This window comes from Cnephaeus nilssonii (assembly GCF_951640355.1).
Source record: "Cnephaeus nilssonii genome assembly, chromosome: 21".
In the NCBI taxonomy this organism is placed as follows: domain Eukaryota; kingdom Metazoa; phylum Chordata; class Mammalia; order Chiroptera; family Vespertilionidae; genus Cnephaeus; species Cnephaeus nilssonii.
In genome coordinates, this window is record NC_137092.1 from 7,789,561 (window position 1) to 7,812,686 (window position 23,126).

General features: G+C 43.7%; 2 protein-coding genes across 4 annotated transcripts in view; one reads left to right on the forward strand and one right to left on the reverse strand.

Moving 5' to 3' along the window:
• Positions 1 to 1,088, reverse strand: part of SLC16A1 (solute carrier family 16 member 1) — a 30,918-nt gene extending 29,830 nt beyond the window's left edge. For 2 of the 3 annotated variants that reach the window (XM_079760474.1, XM_079760473.1), the window contains exon 1: positions 933 to 1,088. The gene's annotated coding sequence lies outside the window, so the exon portion shown is untranslated. The remainder of the gene's footprint in view (positions 1 to 932) is intronic. The other variant, XM_079760475.1, reaches the window with a different exon arrangement.
• LOC307093735 (uncharacterized protein) lies at positions 841 to 10,409 on the forward strand (the record flags this gene model as incomplete). The annotated part of the gene is made up of 4 exons (XM_079762028.1): positions 841 to 938; positions 1,002 to 1,548; positions 5,167 to 5,244; positions 8,446 to 10,409. The coding sequence occupies 4 exons, from the start codon at positions 841 to 843 to the stop codon at positions 8,776 to 8,778; spliced, it is 1,056 nt and encodes a 351-aa protein (XP_079618154.1). The 3' UTR covers positions 8,779 to 10,409.
• Positions 10,410 to 23,126: the final 12,717 nt, after the last annotated feature.

Below are 23,126 nucleotides of genomic sequence, written 5' to 3' on the forward strand. Positions count from 1 at the left end.
TTTTTTTTGAAACCAGACAATTTGAGAAAAAAAAAAATTTCAAAACTGGTTGTGATCAAGTAGCCTGTAAACATGGTACTGTTATCAGTAGACACTGCCTAGTTTATAAGCAGAACACTCGGCTGAAGTAGGAAGACGTTTGTGAGGATGAATTAATTACAAACTAGTTTCAGCAACTGCTTGTCGCACCAAGTAAGTCGTGACAAAGAAACGAAACGTTCGCATGCACGTGGAAGGAAAGGATGCACTTGGAACAAAAAGCGTGCCCCCGGCCCCGCGTAACGCCATCCTCCAGGTTCCCCTCCACGGGGCCGCCCCGAGGGCGCCGGGCGGCCGTCCCGCAGCCACAGGTTGAATGACAAAGAGCCCCGTCAGCACCGTCCCCTCGGCAAAGTCCACGCGAACCCCGCAGTCACGCCCTGGCTGCGGGCACCGCCGAGTCCCAAACCTCCACCGCAGGTCACCAGGTGGGACCAGGACTGGCGGGCCCGGGTCCGAAATAACTCCCGCCCGCCCGCGTCCCCTTCCTGGGAGCAGCACGGGGCCGAGAGAGTCTGCAGGCACCACGTGAACCAGCCCCACGTCGTCCCTTTTTCCAGATCCAAAGCATCTCTTACGGAGCCTCCTGCAGACGAGCGGGGCAGCCGCTTCCCCAAGGTCACCGGTACCACGACCCAACTTCTCGGCCAGGCCGGTGACCGGCACCTGACCGGCATCGTGGCGGCTGGGAGGCGCTGTCCCCCAGCGCCTCAAGGTCTCCTTCCCCAACCGCTCCGGGGGCCACGCGGCTGCCCGCCGCCACGATGCCCCGCCGGGCCGCCTCCCTCCGCCGGAGACCAAATGCTCCGCTCCCCCGAGGCTGCCTCCGACCCGCAGAGGCAGCCAGGGCACCCCGGGGTCCGCGCCCAGCGCCCGGCCATGACCCAACTAACCGTTATGTGCGGCTCCGGCGGCGAGCGTGTGTGTGCGTGACGCGGCGGCGAGGGCTGGAGTTCCGCGAGGCCCAGGGCCCGGTCGCGTCCTTCGCCCGCTCCCTCGTTGGCTCCCTCGGGCACCCACGCGGCCGGCCGGTCACGTCGCCGCACGCCAGCACTTTGTGGGCTCGGCTGGCGAGGCGCCTTTATAACCTGCGGGGGAGGGAGCGGGGGGGGGCCGGAGCATGCGCACAGGGGGCGGAGCCGGCCCTCCCAGCCACCGCCCCCTCCCCCCGGTACATCCACTCCAACAGCCGCGGGCGCCTCCACACGCTGCCCGGCGCCGGCGCGCGCTCCCGTCCGCTCGCTCTCCCGCGCGCCGGCGCCCCCTCCTCGGCACGTGACCCGCAGCCCCGCGAGACCCGCGCGCCGCGGCCCGGTTCAGCGGCGCCGGCACAGCCGCGCTGCCCCGCCGAGCGATAGTCGTCCCTCCGCCGTCGGAGGGGTTCGTGGCGACCCACACGCGGGCTGCGCACGGACGTCGGCCTCACCCCCCCCCCCCCCGCGGTGTCTGAGGAAGAAATGGGAAAAGCCGCCAAGGACGGAGGCGGCGCGCCCCGGGGGCCTGACTCCGGTGTGTGTGGGGGGCGGGGGGTAAGAGGCGCAGGGAGGCGGCTGGACGTGGAGGGCCGGGCCGGGCCCGGTTTGAATGGACGGGTCCACCCGGGGCCGGGGAGAGCCGAGGGCGGTTACCTGGCTGTGGCCTCGCTGGAGCTGAGTGACTCCGGGAAGCCATTCAAGCCCTCAGGGCCCGTTTCCTGTTCTCTGAAACGGCGGCCGGCACAGAACCGACCTCGTCGGGGCCCGGGGTGGTGGTGACGAGAGAATTTATGGCGCTTTCTTCCCACAGAGCCTGGCCTGAGGCATTCGATGAATGGTGGGCGTGAAGCACACGAGTCAGGAGAGCGGGGCGGGTCTGAGGGCCACCACGCCGGTCCCGAGAGGGAGGGTGTGTGTGCGCCTGGAACATGGACGTATAACCTGCAGAGAAGGCAGAGGGACCGAGTCTCGATGGACGCCGATCGCTTGGGACAGAGTGTAATTACAGCTGGCAGCTTCGAAGGGCAGATGGCCGCCTTAGCCATTCACCTGAATGGTCCTCACAACCCTGTGAGGCAGGCATCCCCGGACCAGAGTGGGGGCCTGGCCCGGAGCAGCCCGCCCGCCCCCCCTCCAGCCTGCCGCGGGTGGGTGCTTGACTCGGTGCACGAAAGAGGTCACAGCATGAATCCAGGTGGTGTTGAGGGTCCATTGACTAAAGCTGGGGACAGCGAAGCGAGGATGGGGGGTCTAGGATGGAGGAAGCCGCAGGGGGATGCTCACTGCGAAGTGGGAGGAGAGGGGGCCTTGGAGAAAGGCGCAGGGGTTCAGCCCCCTGCTGGCAAGTCTCTGTGGGACCCTTAGAGTTGAGAGATGCACGCCTGTGGGGAAGGAGAGGGGGGCAGGGAAAGGCCACCACCATGCGCCTGGTCCTTTGTTTTGAGGGCTTTCTCTCTCTTGTTGGCGGGAATTTTAGGGGAGGTCTCGGGAGGGTTTCAGAATGTTCACCAGTTTCCCAGGGGTGCTCTTTCCGGGTCCTGGTCTCTACTGACTGGTCAGCACCAGGGTCATTAATCATTGCAGCTGGTCCGTGGGTTTTTTGCAGCTGCTTTTCAGGGCCTGGAGTTGAACTACACCTGAGGCCTAGATGTCCTCTCTAGTGAGGCGACCTTCCGTATCTGACTGCAAACTCCTCGGTCAGTTTGTTCCGCTATCTGTCTCAGTTTCCCCATTCTACGTGCCGAGGGATTTTCCTAGCTTCTTACTTCTTACTGTCTCACGACTGCTATTTTACAAATAAGGAACCTGAGGCTTAGAGAGGTTAAGTAACTTTCCAGAGGTCACACAGCTAGTAAGTGGCCAACTCCAGTCCAGGGTCTGATTCTGTCCTAAGAACCATTGTAGGTTCTTGAGCAAGACCAGATACCAAAGTGTATAATTACGGAGCGTCTGTGGTGTCCAGGACTTTTAAGAAATGTCAAAAATGTATGAGCCTAGGCCCCTGCCTTTCAAGAGCTTCCAAGTTGTTTGGGAGAGATTGGGTCAGGCAGAAATCAACCAGCATTGATGAGCACTTGCTGTGTTTCCCAACCTTCCCTTCCCTATAGGCACACCCTCCCATTTAATTCTTACCACCCTCTGGGGTTGGCCTTACGTGTTTTGCAAATGAAGAACCTGAGATTGTGGTGGAGTGGGGATGAAGGATCCAGTTCTGAGAGCTCCATGTGTGTTCTTCCCACCCACTGTATTGTGTCTCTTACACACAACAGAAAGTTCAACTTTGTAGTTGAAGATAATTTAAAATTTTTTAAAATTTTTTTTTATTGATTTCAAAGAGAGAAAGAGGGAAAGATAGAAACATCAATGATGAGAGAGAATCATTGATTGGCTGCCTCCTGCATGCCCCCTACTGGGCATTGAGCCCTGAAACCTGGGCATGTGCCCTGACCGGGAATTGAATAGTGACCTCCTGGTTCATGGAGTGATGCTCAACCACTGGGTCACACTGGCTGGGCTAAGACAGTTTAGAATATATAGCCAAGTACTGCTTATGAGCAATAATTGCTTTTTACCCTTGATAAATGCTGAGAAGGGGAAGGCACTTCAGGTCATTGTGGTGACTGGGACTTCGAACAGCAGGGCTTTAAGATTTTTAGGGTGGCAACAGCATTCAGGATAGATGATATGAGAGTTAAGAAGACAAACTAGGACTGGTTCAGACCTGAACCTATCAGGGCCTGAACTGTGGTTGTGTAATGGAAATAAGGTGATTCCCAGGAAACCTCAAAAGAAGACATAGGGGAGCATAGTGTGGTATGTTCGCAATATGGATCTGGAAGCCAGATCTCCCGAGTTTCAGCTTGGCACTTAGTAGCTCTGTGTCCTTAGGGAACTCATTTTATCTCCCAGAGCTTCATTCTCTGCTGTCAAACAAGCTAGTATCTACCTCATAGGGTTGTTATGATAATAAAATTAGTACCGTACTTTCCGGCGTATAAGACGACTTTTTAACCCAGGAAAATCTCAAAAGTCGGGGGTCTTACACGCCGGAAAATACGGTAGGTTAGAAAAATCTCTGACAATGTATATCAGATTGCTTAAAACCCAAATACCGTCTTTTCCGGTGTATAAGACCCCCGACTTTTGAGATTTTCCTGGGTTAAAAAGTCGTCTTATACGCCGGAAAATACGGTATCTACTTTAGTGTTTGGCATATAGTAAGCACTAAATAAACATGTAAGCATGGAAAACCATAAAACTAAATTCTAAAGATTAACCTTAAAGGCCCCTCACTTGATACTGCCCCAAGAAGGGTCCTAACAATCTGTTCACAGGATCTTACTTAGTGTACATTGTAATTTTGTATTCCTTTGCTTGAAGATGTCACTAAAATTATATATGCCCGAGGCCTCACAAAATCTGGATCTGCCCCTAGTAGGAACTGCTGTTGTGAAGAGTATAGGCTTTGGAATCAGAAGGCTTGTTCCCATAACTTACTAACTGTGCTACTTTAGACAATTCAGTGAACTATTCTGGGCCTCAGTTTCCTTACCAGGTAAATTGAAGATAATATCTACCAGCCTGAGCTGTTGTGATAATCAAAATAACACTTGCAAAAATGATTGGTAAAACTTGGAAAGCACTCTATAAGTGTTTACAAATTAATATTATTACAGTTTGTCCATAAAGCATATAAGAGGCAAAGATCAAGAACAACACTAGGGTTTTTAGCTTAAAAAGTAGAAACAGGGCGGGTGAGCTGGCAAAAATGATGTAATGATACAGGTAACATCCTTGCTTTTCTGCCAGGTTTTCTTTCTGATTAATCCAGGAGACATTGAAGAAATAAACTAGTAAGCATAGGATCAGAAATGTAGAGCTGCGAGGAGATTCAGAATCATTTAGCATATCCCCCCACATATTACAGAAATGGAAATGAAGGCCAAGAGAGGCTAACATACTTTCCAAGGCCACCCATCTAATAAATGGCATGATCAGAGGAACCAGATCTCCAGGTTCTTACTGTAGCAAGTGAAATCTTTAAATAAAAGTATTTCATTATGGGGTCTTTCAAAATCAAGCATGGTGCTTGCTCTCTAGTGGCTTTTGGCTCTGTCACAAAATTCCCGAGATTCGTTTTTTTCTTTTAAAGGTTGATAGACTGGATGAGGCGTGGGTAGTCTGCTGTTCACAAGCTGACTCAGTGAGCAAAACTTGTGAAGATTTCAAGGTAAGAGTTATAGCTTCAGAAATTAGTAATGGGATAAGCAGTGTAAATGTAAAATTTGAAAATCCATAACAACTAGTTATGATTCAAGCTGTGAAAGATAATCACTTTATGTGGAAAGGAGAATAATAAAATTACCAAGTTTTTTTCTCTGGAACTCAACTACTTCACTTACATTCTCTCAATTATTCCATTATTTCTGTGAGATAGGAAATAGGAAGGTGCTATTATTCCCATTTCACCAAACAAAGTAGAAAGGGATTCTTTTAAAACACAATAATACTTAATCAATTAAGAGCACTCCTCCATTTATAATTAATCATTTAATAAGGAAAATGAAATTTTCTTTTGTACCATATATGAAAAAGAAGTCTGCAGGCAAATGCCTAGGATAAAGGAGATAATGCCGATTCTAAAAACATTGTTTCTTTAAAGTAGAGAATTCTCATTCAGAATATCTGCCTCTGGTTTCATGTTGTGTCAAGTGTAGTCCTGCTGCTTCCCAAGGGCTGGATCTGAGATGAACTTGCCACTCTTTAGAGGAAGACTGATGCAAGTTGGTGAGATGCACTCCAAGCCCCTCCCTGTTTCTCCCAGGCTCTTCTTGCTCTGTTTTGACCTTTCACTTAATCTCACCAGTCTGCAGTTTGGCATCCTAATCAGTTGGCTTCCCTGGCTTTCTGTTAGCAGGAGATAATTTGGTCAACAGAATTTGGTAGAAAACAAATTGGTTGCAATAAAAATTTCCTCAGTATGACAAATTAGTCAAAAATGTTTTTTTCCACTTACTGGCTTTTTGTGAGTTTGATAAATTTTGGTGGTCAAGGATTTGTTTTACTGCTTCTTTGTTTTTTTGAGAGTTTTTTAATGTACAAGTATATATTTTTCAAAGAAGCATACTGTATGTACTGTTTATCACATTTTTTAGTATTTGCCATGACTTTGATAATAAGGCACATTTACATGGTTTTTAAATAATTATCTAAAATGAATTTACATTCAAAAGCACAAAATTGGGGGGAGGCCCTAAAAAATTAGGATAAACTGACAGTAATGTTTAAAGTTTACAAAACAATCCATATGGGTAACAAGTAACTTGTTTTTAACACATTGCCTGAGGATCGCTTTACCTGTGGCCTCCAGTGCCCATGCCCCTAATCCATTCCTCAATGTGATGTGGCTTGGTTTCTGGTCCTTGTATGTTGGCACAGGGAGAGTTTTGGCCTAAGCTCTTTGTAACCTACATCACTGTGCAGGATCTTTCCTAGCAAGCATTTTTCTTGGCATGGTCTTAATGTATTTGCCAGACTCATCCACCTCCTTGACCTTGGCTAATCCTGAGTGCCTTCCTCCTTTTTATTTCTCCCTGCTTCCCTTTCTCCATCCCCTCTTTTCCTCCATTCTTCTTTCTTTTCCTCCCTTCTTTCTTTCCTGTCTTTAGTATTCTGGGCAGATGAGGGTTGGTGAATACTACTAATTATAATAAGGATAAATTGATGATAGCTAGAATTTAGGAAGTAGTTATTATATGCCAGGCATTTATCTAAGCACTTTATACATATTAACTCATTTACTCATAAAGTTCTATAAACCAGGTACTATATAAACCTCATTTTATAGACAGATACAGATACAGTGGTAACAGATACAGAGTTTAAGTAACTTGCCCAAGGTCAAATAATCAGTATTGTCTGGAATCATAAGAAAGTAGTCATCATTTCGTTCTCACCAAATATGCATGAAATTATCATTTATAACTGTTAATATTATAGGTGACTAATCCATAGACTTAGAAGGCCATCTTGATTTAGGAAGACTCTCTTTTGGGTTCCTTCTACCCCTGGTAGAGCTAAACATTCATTATGAAAACTTGGCCGTGAAAGTTGCCTCTGAAACCAGAAGGTTTAAGATCGCCTACATTCCAGACGTTTTGGTGACCTGGCATCTATATTCCATGTTGTGAGATGTTTCAGTGCGAGAATGTGGACCAACAGCAGCAGCAGGTGGTTGGAACTCCTGAACAGTTGCACCTTAATCCTGGTGTTGCTCAGGAACAGTGAAGATGCTGCATACTGACTTGCAAAACACCCCTGGAATGAGTGATTTGCTGCAAGTGATTAGTTTAAGGCCAGTAGGAGTGGTTGGATAAATTTAAGAAAAATGGCATTCATAGTGTAGGGAACCATGGGGAGGCTGTCAGTTCTAACAAAGCAGCTGCTGATAATTTCGTGACAGAATTTCAAGAACACGTAGAGGCCGAGGGATTTGTTTCCCAACAAGTGTTCAATTGTGACAAGACAGGCCTCTTCTGGAAGAAAGTGCCAAAGAGGACCTACATCCCGCAGGAGAAGTCGTTGCCAGGACACAAGACAGTGAAGGACAGGCTGATGTTATTGTGTGGGAATGCGAGTGGGGACTTTAAATTGAGGCCTCTACTTGACTACCATTCTGAAAACACAAGTTTTCAAGAAAAAATAATGTCATGAAAAATAAGTTGAATGTGATGAGGAGGGCTGATAGCAAAGCTTGGGTAACCAGCCAATTTTTTATTGAGTGGATTCAAGTGTTTGCTCCAAGTGTGAAGAAATACCTCTGGGAAAAACAGTTGCCACTCAAGGGCACTTCTTGTAATAGATAACTCTCCCGCCCACCCTCCATGCTTTCGGAGGGCGAGGTGGTGGAGGAGTACAGGTTCATCAGCCTAGGTTCTCGCCACCTGACACAACTCCTTACCCAGCCATGGACCAGCAAGTCATTTCTAATTTTAAGAAACTCTACACAGCTCTGGCCGGTTTGGCTCAGTGAATAGAGCATTGGCCTGAGAACTAAAGGGTCCTGGGTTTGATTTCGGTCTGGGTTGCAGGCTCGATCCCAGGTTGGGATGCGCCAATCAATGTGTCTACATCACTGTTTCTTTCTCTCTGTTTCTCCCCTTTCCTTCCACTCTAAAAATCAATGGAAAAATACCCTCTGGTGAGGATTAACAAAAAAGAAACTGCACAAAGGCACGGTTACAGAGGTGCTTTGAGGTGACCTCTGAAACTAATTTAACCCTCAGGGAGTTCTGGAAGGAGCATTTTAGTATCCTCACTTGCTTGAGGCTCAGAGACAAAGCATGGGGGAAGTGTGTTCCAGGACCATGCAATCAGCCTGGAAGAAATTGTGGTCTGTGTTTGTTGTGGAGGATATTGTGTCTCTGGGCAGGTCCATGGCTTGGAGGTGGATGATGATGATGGGGAGGAATTGGTGGAGGACCACAACACTGACCTGACCACCGAGGAACTCCAGGACCTTCAGAAGGAGCAGCAACAGACAGCAGCTGAGGAGCTCTCTTCAGAGGAGGAGGGAAGGGAGGATTTTCCTACTTCACTAATCAAGGAAATGCTTGGGAAATGGGGAGAAATGCAAAGTTTTGTTGAGAAATATCACCCTAACAAAGAAGTAGCAAACCGAGCAATAAGCTTGTTCAATGACAATGCAGTGTTGCACTTCAGGCCAAGTGTTAAAACAGAGGCAAAAACAATCATCACTGGATAGGTTTTTAGTGAGCCAGGCTCAGTGAGCCTGAAGCAACTTCTAGTGGAGCACAGAGACAAAAGACAAAGAACCCCAGAAGAACAGCTACCTGATGTTTTTATGGAAGGGGACTCCCCTTCCAAACAGTAACATCCCTCCTTTCCATATTCAGTCATCAATAGCTGTCAACATTAAAGTTAAGTTCTAGTATTTATGTAAATTTTCATTTTTTTATTGTACATGTCATTTCTTTTTTGTTAGATTCACATTTCATGTCCTTTTTGTTTTTAAAGTGTTTATAGATTAAACAGTACATTAGACATGTTCTGTGTATAAGAAAAGTTAAGCCTTAGCCAGTTTGGCTCAGTGGATAGAGCGTTGGCCTGCAGACTAAAGGGTCCTGGGTTAGTTCTGGTCAAGGGCACATGCCCAGGTTGCAGGCTCGATCCCCAGTAGGGGGCAGCCAATCAATGATTCTCATCATTGATATTGCTGTCTCTCTCCCTCTCACTTCCTCTCTGAAATCAATAAAAATATATATTTTTTTAAAAAGTTAAAACAGGAAATCACTTGGGGGTCTGGAACAGATTAATTACATTTACATTACTTGTAATAGGAAAAAATGATTTCAGTTTTCAAACATTTTTTCTTTTGGTATCATACATATTGCTTGGTAGATCTACATATATGGCTAATAAAAATGTGCTGGTTATTTCAAAATGGGGGTGTCAATGTAAAATGATGATGATAAATAGCAGCTAACATTTACACAGCACAGCCTCTGTGCCAGGCACTGTCAAGCATTTTGCATAAAGTTGCTCAATGTAAAACCACTTTATCTGGTTGTCTTTATTTTTCTGGCAAAACTCTTTAAGAATCTGTGCTGCAGTAAATTCCACAGTTCAGCTTTCACCTCCCCAACAAGAATAATTAGAATTCCAATACCTTCCCTTTATCATTTTGACTTGAAGAAACCATTACTAATTAGATCCATGTTTGTCTCCAAGGCTTGACTGGTGTGGCTCAGTGACCAAATGGTCACTGGTTCCATTCCTGGTCAGGGCATATGCCTGGGTTGTGGGCTTGATCCCCTGCAGGAGGCAGCTGAGTGATAATGTTTCTCTCTTACTGATGTTTCTATTTCTCTCTTCCTCTCCCTCTGTCCCTAAAATAAATAAATAACCAAACAAACAAACAAATTTCCTGAAACATGCAGGGTACTTATAAAATCTCCCATTAAAAATAATGAGGCATTTGAGGTATCTCAAAAAGAAAAGGAGTGAACAGGTGGGAAAATGGGCAAAAAGAATGGAATCAATATTTAACCAAAATAGTGCAAGTGACCAAAACAAAATACAGGAAAATGTTCAATAATATTCAGGTATGGATATCGAAAAGGGTTTCTCTAAATTATAAAGCCCAGGACCTCAAGAGTTCTTCATTTGGCGTATTGGCAAAAGTTTCTTTAAATTATAAAACCAGTTTTATTACCCTCAAGGTGTCTGGAAACCATCAGTCATACATTGCTGGTAAAAGTAATTCTGCTTATGAGAATTTATCCTTAGGAAATAATCAGTTATTCTTGTACAAGCTTGTTCACTATAGTATTATTTAAAATAAAGACTATAAAAAACTTAGATCTCTAATAATAGGTGAGTGGGGTTTTTTTGGTGTTTCTAAATGATGGATTACAAATGCAGTCATGAAAAAAAATGTACTTTAGAAAAATGTCAGGAAATGTTTATGATATATTATTAAAGAATGCATGTTTTGCCCTGGCCTGTGTGGCTCGGTTATTTGGGCGTCATCCCATGCACTGAAAGGTTGCAAAATCTGAGTTATTGATGGCTGATGTTGAAATGTCTGATACAGTTTTAATCTACAATTAAAATATGGTTGTCAAAGAATGTAGTACACACTTGTATTGGAAAGGTAACATCAGGTACATATTTCTTCATACAATTATACATTCAACCAATATTTATTAAGCTTCTACTGTGAGACAGACACCCTGAACATAAAATAGTAATCGAAAGTTTCAAACCCTGACTTTGGAGCTCACAGTCTAGTGTATAACAGTCTCTACTAAATTACATATTACAAGCCAGGAGTCTTGTCTTATTCGTGAATAAAATGAATATAGTAGTTTTTCTTTGACTACTGTAGACTAAATGAATGAATTTACCAGGGGGCTACTTTGCCTTAAACATAACTAAACATTTCCTAAATGTAACAAACATAAACTTGTGGGAGTTGAGAAATTAATGTGGACTAAGAGGCCCTGAAATAACCTCACTACTAATTTTAGCATGCTCCTTCCAAAGCCAGCCCATCAGTCAAGTCACCCAGAATTGGGTCTTATACCTGGTTATGAAAAGATTTCCGACAAAACTCATTTAAATGTGGCCACCCAATGATAAAACAAGTAGCCTTGGTGCTCAGAGACTACTGTCATTTCAATTATAATAGATTTTTGTCATCATTATTGTAGTTTTGTTCTTTAAAAAGAAAAGCCTTTGACATGTATTTTAATGGTTTCCATAGTAACATGAAATCATTTGGGGAAGTAATCTAAGAGGTTATATGACCCAACATTTTTTTAGAAGCAAGTAACAGATTTTGGTGCCAATACTTAATGGAAATATCTAAAGTAATGTATTTTTTAATGATTAGGACTACAGGAATTTTTAATTTTTTGGAGATTGTTCATTGTTATGCAATGGTATCTTTTCATTTGCTGATATCTCAATCAAATCAGGATCTGTACTCTTGGATCAAAAAAGCAAAAAACTCATTGTGGCTTTCTTCTGTTATCTCTCCTGTAAATAACAGCTTTTTCTACCTTAATTAACTACTACCTGGGGGAAGTAAACAATAGGCAAAAACTTGGCCCTCCCTAGGTCTGGACTACCTAATAGATAAAGTGGCACTTACCTGGGACCTCTATGTGCTAGCCTCTACTGTGTCTTCCAAAGGAAAGAGGGTAGATTGTCCTCTGGGCTGGTCCAAATGCGGGGAGACAGCAGCAGTATGTGACCTTGTGTTCTGACATGGTTCTGGCATTTGGACAGAATTTGGTAGCCTGTGCTTTGTCGTCTCCTAGCAAGTATAGAGACTAGGTACCTGGGCCTAAGACAACCAATCCACCAGAGTCCATGCTTCCTTGGTACGAGAAAGTTGTCCCTGTATTCTCGGCATTTGGTTATCACTCTCAGCTGAGCTTTAAAGCTCTGCTAATGAGCAGGCGGCACGCCAGGAAGAGATACATGAGCTTGGATCTCAAAGGGTATGTACTCTGCAGCTGAAATCATAAACCAGAACATCTGATGTGTGTCATACACAGTGAGGGAGGAAGGACAACTGACAGAAATGTCACACGCAGCTGCTTTTAGCACTTGGCTTTCAGCGAAGAGCTTCCTCCTCTACCACTACACCCCACCCTCTTCCTGCATGAACGGCATTTAGGGCTCTGCACGGCTGCACTCTGAAAGAGACTGTGTGTATCTGTTACGTCAGTCTAGCTCATGGCTATTTGATGTGCCTGATGGGCCATGGGAGTGATGGACTCAGTTACTGTTTGGGTCAGGAAAGAGTCTACCTTAGACAATTGTGTGTCCTGCCCTAAAAGGTAAAGAATATGGCTATGGTCCTAATTAAACTTGTTAATGTAATGTCCTTTGAACACTTTCTTGTACCACTTCTCCAGCTATATAATTAACGTAATCCTGTGTGACTCCATAGTAGGGGTTGTGAGGACAAACTATTCCCTCCATCTGGAATTCTCTTCCCCTCACTTTTCCACTGACAAATCCTCCTTATTCTTTGGATTTGAGTTGAAACATCAATTTCTTCCTGATTATACTACACAGTTCCCCATGCCTGACTTCTACTTGCCTTTGCATATCACTGCAATCTAAATTCTTACCATCTTGGAAAATTGTTCTCAACTCCCTAAGCAACTATTTCTGTGAAGATTGCAGTCCGTTTTCATTTTTAAATGAAACCAAGAATCAAAACAGCCTGGCCGGTGTGGCTCAGTAGTTGAGCATCAGCCCATGAACTAATAGATCCCCGGTTTGATTCCTGGTCAGGGTATATGCCCAGGTTGCAGGGGGTGTGCAGGAGGCAGCTGATCATTCTCTCTTATCAGTGTTTCCCTCCCTCTCTGGAATCATTAAAATTACATGTTTTTAAAAAAATCAAAACTAGCTTTTGAGTTGAGTGTTTTGTGTCCTCATATTTTAGTCAATTTAAAAAATTACTAAGCCCGGGCCTGTGTAGCTCAGTTGGTTGAGTGCCATCTTGTGCACGGAGAAGTCACTGGTTCAGTTTCTGGTCAGGGCACATGCCTGGGTTGTGGGCTTGATCCCCAGTAAGGGATGTACAGGAGTCAGCCCATGAAGGTTTCAACCATCAATGTTTCCTCAACCAAAACATTTTTAAAAAAAATTAAGCCCTGGCTGATGTGGCTCACTTGGAGCATTGTCCATACACCAGAAGGTTGTGGGTTCAATTCCTGGTCAGGGCGCGTAAGAGAGGCAAATGATCGGTGTTCTCTCTCATTGATATTTCTGTCTCTATCTCCCCCCTCTTTCCTCTCTCTAAAATCAATTTTAAAAATAAAAAATCATTAAGATCCTAAAAATATTTCATGTAATCTAATTACTTTTGGGAACAAGTTTGGCAACTCCAAATAAATTCTTACAAAATACCTTCTTGTAAACTCTAGATGTTTCTGAAATACCTGACCTTGAGTAATCCAATCTAGAAACTTTTCAGGGTAGATTCATAGTTGAAATGAGGAACATCAGCTTCACATGCCATTTATTCATTAATTTATTGATTCAATAATTATTAGTGAACACTAAAGGCCAGACACAATTCTAGATAATTGGGAATATCAGTAAGTTCTTGCCCTCAAGGATATAATTACAGGACTGCTTTGGTATAGACAGTACTCAAACATTCCATTGCTCCTCTGCTTTTCCCAGCCTCCCTTCAGTTCGGCTGAGGTCATGTGATTACTTCTGGCTGAAGGAAGTGAAGGAAGTAACTTGCATCACTTTCAAGCTGAGGAAGTTAAAAGCTGATGTACCTCCCTTCTTTCCCCCTCAAAGCAACATCGAAGGTGACACGTTCACAGGGTACATCTATGAGATGGTGGATTCTGCGTCGTCTTGGCTACTGAGTGAAGGTGTGTAGTAGAGCATTACAGTCTTCAGCACCTGCCAACCTGTGCTAGATTTATGGCATGTTGAGACATACATTTTATGGGTTAAGCCACTAAAATTCAGGGTTTGACTGCTGGGACAGCCAATATTAACTACCCTGAGTAATATAACCCCGATCATTTAATACCTTTTATGTGCTAGGGTACAGGACTAGGCTGTTTGTGATAGTGATTTATTGTTGTTAAAGTTCTGACCATTCTCCTTGCCAAAAGGGAGGCGTTTTCAATATTCATCCCAAACTACTATATTCGTTTTCACCAGATTATCTATCTATCTATCTATCTATCTATCTATCTATCTATCTATCTCTCCAAACTACTATATTCCTCTTCACCAGATATCTCTCTCTTGCTTTCTCTCTCTCAACAGTAGCACTAGGATTGATACAAACCTTGAAATCTTAGAGGGAAAGGGGAATTTTAGGCTTATTCTGGAGGTGTGAGTCCTTATCCTGATTCTTCGGCTGTTTGAGTGGATTATTTAATCTGTCTTATTTTTCCCATAGATAACATTCGGGCTAATATTTTGCTCCTAATATTACTAGGTTATGATGAGGACCAAAATGAGTTAACTATATGAGCTGTGAAGCATTTATACAAATACAATATGACCATTCTCACTGAATCTAAGACACCAACCATGGTAGGGCACACCTTTATTTTGTATGCCACGAAGAAAGAAAATAATGCTGCACGCTAATCTGTGGCACAGTGCGTTCTTACCGCTCAGCCTTTATTAAAGGGCATATTTGGGTCTATTTAAACATTGATTTTTATCATATATCACACTTGTACATTAATAAAAGGGAAATAATGTAGTGAAGGTAGTCAAACATGTCTTCACAGTCAGAGTCTCTTTTGAATAACTTCAACTCTGAGTCATAGATGCCTATTTTCAATACAGTATCAGCCTCTGTGTCCTCAAGAGTGCCCTGGGTGATGTACCATTCCTTAAGGAGGGTGCCACTGTTTTTTTCTGGGATTTTTTTCTAAGCTTGTGGCATTTATTCTGCAAGTTTTGATGCTGGTATTTTCTTGGTCTTACCAGGTGTCAATTGAAGGTTTTTAGGCATCAACTAAGATTCATATTTCTTGCATAAATGGTGCTTACGTAATTTTGAAAAAAATATGTTTTATCGATTTATTTTTTATTTTTTTATTTTTTAGACAGGAAGGGAGAGGGAGAGAGAGATAAAACATCGGTTAGAGAAACATTGATTGGGGACCGAGCCCACAACCTGGGCGTGTACCCTGACTGGGAATAGAACTGTGACCTCCTGGTTCACGGTGACACTCAACCAAGTGAGCCACACCTGCTGGGCTAAAGGGATTTTTTTGACTGAAATGTCCATGGGTTTTAGTTGTTCAGTGATGCCACCAGGAATAACAACCAGACTTGCAGATGAGCAAACAATAGCCACCGTGTCAACAGTTGAGCAGTGGAAACAACTGAAAACACAATTGTCTCAATTTCTGATGTTAAAATGCGAAAATATATGTGTCTTGGAATAAAGTATTGGTGGTGTGTGTGTGTGTTTATAAATAAGCATAGATGATGAGGCCCTAAGAAGCTCAGTCACCCAGGATCTCCCTGTTCCTTCCTTGATCTCCATTCCATAGTTAGCACTCTAATCCAAGCCATCGCAGACTTAAATCTAAGACAGCCCAATAAGAAGGGCCTGCGGTTTGGGGGAAAGAGAACTGGCTGTGGTTTCTGAAGACTTGAGTCTGACTCTTAGCCCTGCAACTTTTCAGATGTGCTGCTTGTGCTGCTTTAAGGGGCAAGTCACTGCTCTGTGGGAAATATGCAATTCAGGAAGTTTTAGGGAGGGTTTAAAGTTCACTCTGTGCACTGTAAAGTCTATATGTAAAAGGAAGAGAACTAATATGTGTTGATGGCTTGGTGTTTTGCAGGCATTGCCCCATTTTATCTGGTATAAATTCTAAGACACATAGTGTCTTGATGGTTGTCACCTTGCTATACACATTGACTTCCTGTTTATACACATTGACTTCCTATTAATCCATTTTATGCTGTATTAAACCTTTTCCCCCAAATACCTCTTTCATCGGATCACAAACAAGTTGGTGAGTTCCTAACAGAGCTACCCCCTTAATTGCTCTTGACTTATAGCCAGAAACATTTGAAATAAGAGACCCACAGGTTATCAATGTCCTCTCTGTGACTCTGGTGTCAAACTATCCCCTGAGGCCCATGCAGGAAGTTTTAAGTCCAAAATGAATCCAAGATTCAGGGTGTTGATCTAAACAGACACTGGACAATTTAAACAGATGTAAGTTCATAGAAAGTTGGCATCCAAACAGCTGACCATAGAAACCTGGGGCCCCAGTGACAAGGATATAGTGTTGTGACCTATAACTCTATTCATGGCAGGACAAGTTACCAGCAAGAAATCTAGTTCTGGGGGAATAGAAGTATAAGGCAGGAACCACCTAAAGCTAGATTGCTTTTGAGATGGACTCTTAGAAATAATGACCTAATCTCATCTTTTTCTAGCAGGAAGAATTTGAATTTTTGAATAGGATTGAAGCTTAATATACAAGTTAGGGTTATTGATTCAGCTCAAAGGCTAGAGGAATATGAGGTTAAGAGCTAAGCACATTATTACAGTAGATATATGAAATGCTATCTTGAAATACTAATGGTGGAAGGGGGTGCTATTAAAGCAGTAAACTGTATTATATTTCAGATGTCCACAGGAGAGAGGACTTTGTGAAGTTTTAGAGGAGCAAAGACCTACAAAAATTGGGAGACTCCCAAGACCTATCTGAAGGCCACCATCTTTAGGACACCTTCCCTAGCACCATTATTGTAGTATTTAATTTGTAAATGTAACACTCATATTGTTCTTTGATTAATTTTATGTATATACACATTGACTTCCTATTAAGATTTTAAGCTTAAGGGTAGTAATAGAATCTTACATTTAAAAATATTCTGTATGTACAATACCTAGCATAATGCTAATGTAATGCTAAGAAAACTTATTAATGTCAGTCCTTCCTGTTTAAATCTGGCTGAGATTATATCCTGCATGATTTATAAAGGTGAGAACACAGGTAACTTTTTACCACTCAAAACATGTTTTTCTGCTAACCCAGCCACTCCAGAAAATCTATCTTATTTGCAGAACTATTGCAAAATCTGACACTCTTTACTTCACTGGAATGCCCTTGTAATTGCCAAATGTTGCCTTGCCTCATGGAAATTCTTGACCAGACCTATGGATTTGCCAGCCCTTGTAGCTGTTGACTTAGAAGTTCAATGCATCTAAAGCATCAAAACAAGCAATATTTCTTAAGGCACTGGACTAGTTGCCAACAAAGGTACAGACATACCTTGTTTTATTGTGCTGTGCTTCACTGAGCTTCACAGATATTGTATTTTTTACAAACTGTAGGCAAGACCCTCCACCAGCAAAACAAAAAAAGAAAAACTCAACCTAATTGTGATACTTGCTTTATTGTGGTGGTTGGGAACTGAACCTGCAGTATCTTCGAGGTATGCCTGTATAAGGATATGATCATTGCCCTCAAATAGTTTGTAGTTTATATAAAAGCAAGCATGAATATTTCAATAGTAGGTAAAGGCAAGTCACAGTTATAAGTAGTGGAAGGGCAATGATACAAAAAAATGGCTCTAAGAATCCCCTGGAGGATGAAATGACATTTTTACCTAGAAAGCCGGGAGAGCCCAGTGTAGGAGCTTCTCATGTCCCATTTTCCTTCGTGTCATTATTTTGATAATGCACTTATGGGAAATGTGTGATGTCCTGTCCCATCAGATCTTTCACGTACCTTGGTCCATCTCCTGGGTTTTAGGTTCTCACCTCTTGACCTAAGATTACTCTGTGGCACCCAATGAGATTCCTGCCTTGGGTAGGTCCTCTTCCTCTCGTTACTACTAATTCTATACATTAGAGCCTATACTCTTATTGATTTATAAGTTTTCTAGTCCTGTGGTCCTTGGACTGGTACCAGGCCACAAATATGTATTTCTTCATGTTGTCACAAGACTTAATCTCATCCCCCAGGACATAATGTGATTTCTATGCATCCCCATCATTCTGGCTGGAAAATATAATCTTTCTTGAACAGCCTTTTCTTCTGGGATTAAGGGCTTTGTCAAAAGCAGTGCAATAGCCACTGCCTCCTATTCCTTCACCTCATTTTCCCTGCTCCCTCCCTACCTTCTCTCCCTTGGCAACTTCATCTGTTTCCCTATGAGAATGAATGTTATCCCATTCCAACTCTTCAGTGTGTTCTAAAAGGAGAGAGAGCCTGAGTATGAGTCAACTTTATTCCTGGTACTGAACCCTGTCTGTTCTCTGGTTAGTTGACCTAAGGAGCAGGGAAGGTATGTGTAATTTCTGTTTCTCTTGCTATGAAATGGAAATGAATGACAGTTAACCCACTGTATTATTTTAAAAGAGATCCATTTAAAAGAGAGTTATAACATACTAAGCTCCTGTTATTTGCACATAGGGCATTACAAAGTTCTTATGGTGCTTAATATGTTATCATTGTTTTGTATGTGTGTGGTGTTTTTTTTTTAATCTTTATTGTTGAAAGTTTTACATATGCTCCGTGCATGTTTTTTAATTGATTTCAGAGAGAGAGGAAGGAGCGGGGGGTGGGGGGTGGGGGAGAGAGAAAGATCGATGTGTGAGAGAAACATCAATCAGTTGCCTTCTGCACAGGGATTGAACCCGTCACCTTTTGCTGTATGGGACAACGCTCCAACTAACTGAACCACACTGGATAGGGCGTTTATAAGTGTTGTTTTTTTAAAAAATATATTTTTATTTATTTCAGAGAGGAAGGGAGAGGGGGAGAGAGAGAGAGAAGCATTAATGATGAGAGAGAATCATTGATTGGCTGCCTCCTGTATGCCCCCTACTGAGGATCCAGCTCACAACCCAGGCATGTGCTCTTGACCAGAATCAAATCCAGGACCTTTCAGCCCATAGGTCGATGCTCTATCTATCCACTGAGCCAAACCAACTAAGACAGTGTTGATTTTTTTTAACCTTGGTGTTGACTTCTTAGGCAAAAACAGAATCAGAGTACCCTAGGAGCTAGATCTGCAGGCGTCTGCCTGGTGGCTGGGTAGATGAAAATGCTCTTCAACTTTTCTAGGTTTAGAGAGTGTAACTGCCACCTGCCCTTCAGTCCTCACCTTTCATTACAGTGATTTGTGTTTGACCCTGTGTCTCCATTAGAAGGTGGCTTCCTGGAGGAGAGAACCTGTTTTCTGACTCATCTTCATTTCCCTCCACATCGTCAAGTGGCACACAGCATATGCCAGAGCTCAACAAACGTTTGGAATCAGTCAAGCAGGCCTGGCCAGAGTGGTAGCTGGCTTTGTGGAAGTCTTTCAGCTCTGTGTGCCCGCTCTCACAACAATAACAACAACAACAACAACAACAACAACAGGAGTTCCCTGTGGCAACCATGAAAGGCAACTCCCCTGAGAGCCGATGACAACAAGAGAAAGGGCAAGATGTCCAATGGTGCTCGGGAACAGCTCCGAGGAACTGTATCCAGAACAGACCATTGGAGAACACCCACATTCAACATCAGTGTCTCCGACTGTCAGCACTCAGCAGACAGCCTCCGAGAGACCTTGCCCCACCCCGTGTCTCCCAGTGAGTGAGCAAGGGGAGCCCCTGTCCCGGGCCCAAGCCTGTAAACCTGAGAGGCTCGCTGACATCGGGATTGCTGAGAGACTGAGCAGATGTACTAGGAATGCCTGCACTCTTCCCTGCTGCCTATTTTGGCCATCTCCCGGCTTTTAGACTCCGCAGTGGAGAGGTTAGAGGCTTGAGCCAAGCCAAAGATTACAGGAGAAAGATCTGGAATCTACCTCAATGGGTAGGGCCAATCAAAAGGGGAGTGCACAGAAAGGAATGTTCAGAAAACAAGCCTTTTGCAAGAATCTGGAGTCATCAAGGGGCCAAGGCTGCCTACTTGGTTAACCCCTGAACACTGGTAGGAGCATCATTTAATGTATGAATGTTGGAGAGAGGAAGGATATGGTAAAAGTGATATTTTGAATGAGTGGACTTGACAATCTAGATCTCTGGCTGGCCTTCAGTGAAGAGAATCAGTAACTAAAGCTTGAGTCCCTGATCACCTCTACCCTTCTCTCCCAGCGTCATCCAGAGATCTTCCAGGGAGAGGCTGCGGGCGTAATCAGCTCCATCCAGTGTTCCTGAGATTCTTACCATCCTGCATACAGGAACTAGGAAAGGTAAGCCTCGAAAGGGAGGGCTCAGTTCTTGTCCCTTCCCAGTGTGGCAGCTGGAAAAATTCTGCTCCCAGGACCCTCTTCCTTCTGCGTGTCCCCTGAAGATGTGTAAAGCCCTCCCCTGCAGGAGACGAGAGGAGTTTTTCACACTTTTCTTCCCCTGTGGTCTGCTGTGCGTGGCTGTCAGGTAGCACCCACAGGCAGTGAGGCATCCATTCCTGGACTTGAAGCTCTGCAGTGACCCTGGGCCCAAAGGTTCTGGGGGTAACCGCCCTCCTCGTAAGTCTTGGCTGCTCTAACTGGTAGGGCTTCCAATCTTCTCTTTTACTAGTTCCGAGCATTCCATGCTGTTATCAGCAGGAGACTCCCAGGCATCTGGAAGCTCCGCATGAGAGAGGAACCACTGCTGTTGCTGTGGCTCCTGGACCCACAGAAGAGAGCCAAGAAAAATCACTTCGCACCGTGTGCGCGGATTTCCCTCAGCCTGCCAGGGAGTCTGCAGAGCCACACAACGCTTCCTCCAAGCAGCGTGTCTCTGGTAGCCACAGCAGCAGTGTTACCTTTCATTTTCTGTAGATGGGCGAAAACCCATGGCAACAGTCTCTGTTTCTGAAGGTGGAGAGTCCATCGGCAGCACCTTCCGAAAGGGGGAGGCAGTTCCACCAGAGGGGTTTTGTCTCCTTTTGCCACTGTCATTACTTCGGGGCCTCAGTGAGAGGGCTCCCCTCCAAGAACCTGAGATTAAAGTTGCCCTTTTATACTTAAACCTTAAAGCCAGTGCATAATGGATCAAAGTAAATTGTCAACATCTTTATGAAAAAGGAATATGCTGTAACCTGAAAAAAAAAATTATCCTAAGCTCAAGAAAGAACATATCTGAGTCACAGCTGGTCAGCCCTGAAAATTTAAGGAGAAAGAGGAGCTGAGAGACAAATCTGGTGTTTAACCAAGAGTTTGTAGGTCAGAGGTTGCGCGGGCCTGTTCAGTGCTGGAGGCAGGTAAAATGCTGCTTTGGAGGTGGTTGAGTTTGCCTCTATCAAGCATTCAAAGCATAAAACAGACTCCCTTGTTTCTTATTCCATGCTCTGCAAGCAACCTACTCTTACCATCTGATTAATAAGTGCTGGTCACAGGACATGAATATGTTGGCCCTTGGCCATTATATTTCTTTCTATTTCTATTCATAAATTTTATTATGAGTCATAACTGGTAGCCTGGTTTTGAATACCAGTCTGTGGGAGCTTGAGTTCACTGTGGGAGCTGAATCCACCATCTGTGTGTTTATAGATTGGATTTCTGAGCCTATAGGACTGAGGACTAGAACCTCACCCTGGTGAATCACCAAGGTAAGACCATACCATGGAGGACCTCCCGGGGTCTCTGGAAATTCCCTGACTGGCTGGTGGTCAGTCTCCTTCCTACTCAGACTTGTAAAGTTATCAGACTTAGTGAGGGTTCCGTCTATATGCAAGGACTGGCAGGATAGAATTTTGTTTGAGATCCTGGGCTGGAGACAGACTTGGTGTATATGCTTTCTTTAATGGTTAACTTAAGCCAATTGCCTAATCTTTCTGTGATTTTTCTCATCTGTGATTTGGGGAAAATAAAAGTGTCTCCTTCATAGCATTGTTAGGAAGAAATGAGGCAGCATGTTAAGTCTTCATGTAGTGGGTAACATAAAATGATGCTTAATACACAGTAGTTGCTCTTATTTTTAGAGCTCTTACTAGATGCCAGGCACTGTGCATTGATATATTTGCACCAAGTCAAATAGCTGGCAAGCGGTAGAACCCGGAGTTGAGCCAGGCCAAAGCTAATGTATTTGACTACTAGGTTAAACTGTCTCTGATGGTTTAACAAACATGGCAAAACCCGCACTTCCCAAATGTCTCTTCCCCTTTAAAGGAATAAGTTTGGAAGACTGTATACTTATTCCTAAGTCTGTTTGGAATTCCACTTTTGGGCTTACCTGAGGAAGTGATATATTTTTTAAACATTCTTAACAAGGACAAATCTTTGCATAAAGAGAAGATTTAATCTTTCTTAATAACCAAAACTTATTTTTGTGACAAAATAAATAAAGTGGAGAATTGTGTGGTATAGAAAGCAATTTCAGGTTTTTTTGGTTGTTGTTTTTTAAATATATTTTTATTGATTTCAGAGAGGAAGGGAGAGGGGGAGAGAGGGAAAGAAACATCAAATATAAGAATCATTGAGCCATAACTTGTTTGGCTCAGTGGATAGAGCATCAGCCTGTGGACTGAAGGGTCCTGGGTTCGATTCCGGTCAAGGGCATGTGCCTTGGTTGCGGGCACATCCCCAGTAATGGGTGTGCAGGAGGCAGCTGATCGATGTTTCTAACTCTATCTCTCTCCCTTCCTCTCTGTAAAAAATCAATAAAATATATATATATTTTAAAAGAATCATTGATTAACTACCTCCTACACATCCTCCACAGGGGATTAAGCCTGCAACCTGGGCATGTGCCCTGACCGGGAATCGAACTGTGACCTCCTGGTTCATAGGTCAATGCTCAACCACTGAGCCATGCTGGCTGGGTGTATAATTTCAGTTTTGACAGAATTAGCAAATACTTTGTCACAAAGCATTTTCTGTTGTTTCTGACTTTCCTATCATGTTGGTCTTGTATGAGATAAAGTAAGGAAATATGTATTGTTATTAGTAAATCAGGTTAACTATAAGTAGGTTAAATTATTGTAACTAATTAGTAGACTAAAACAAACATAAAGATTGCCAATGAAGGTCTTGTCCTTTTAATAGTTCTTTTATTGACAGAAAGTATGCTTATCAAACTTTGGAATCAAAGTGGGAAATGGGTGATTTCTAAAAAAGGGGGGGGGGAACATT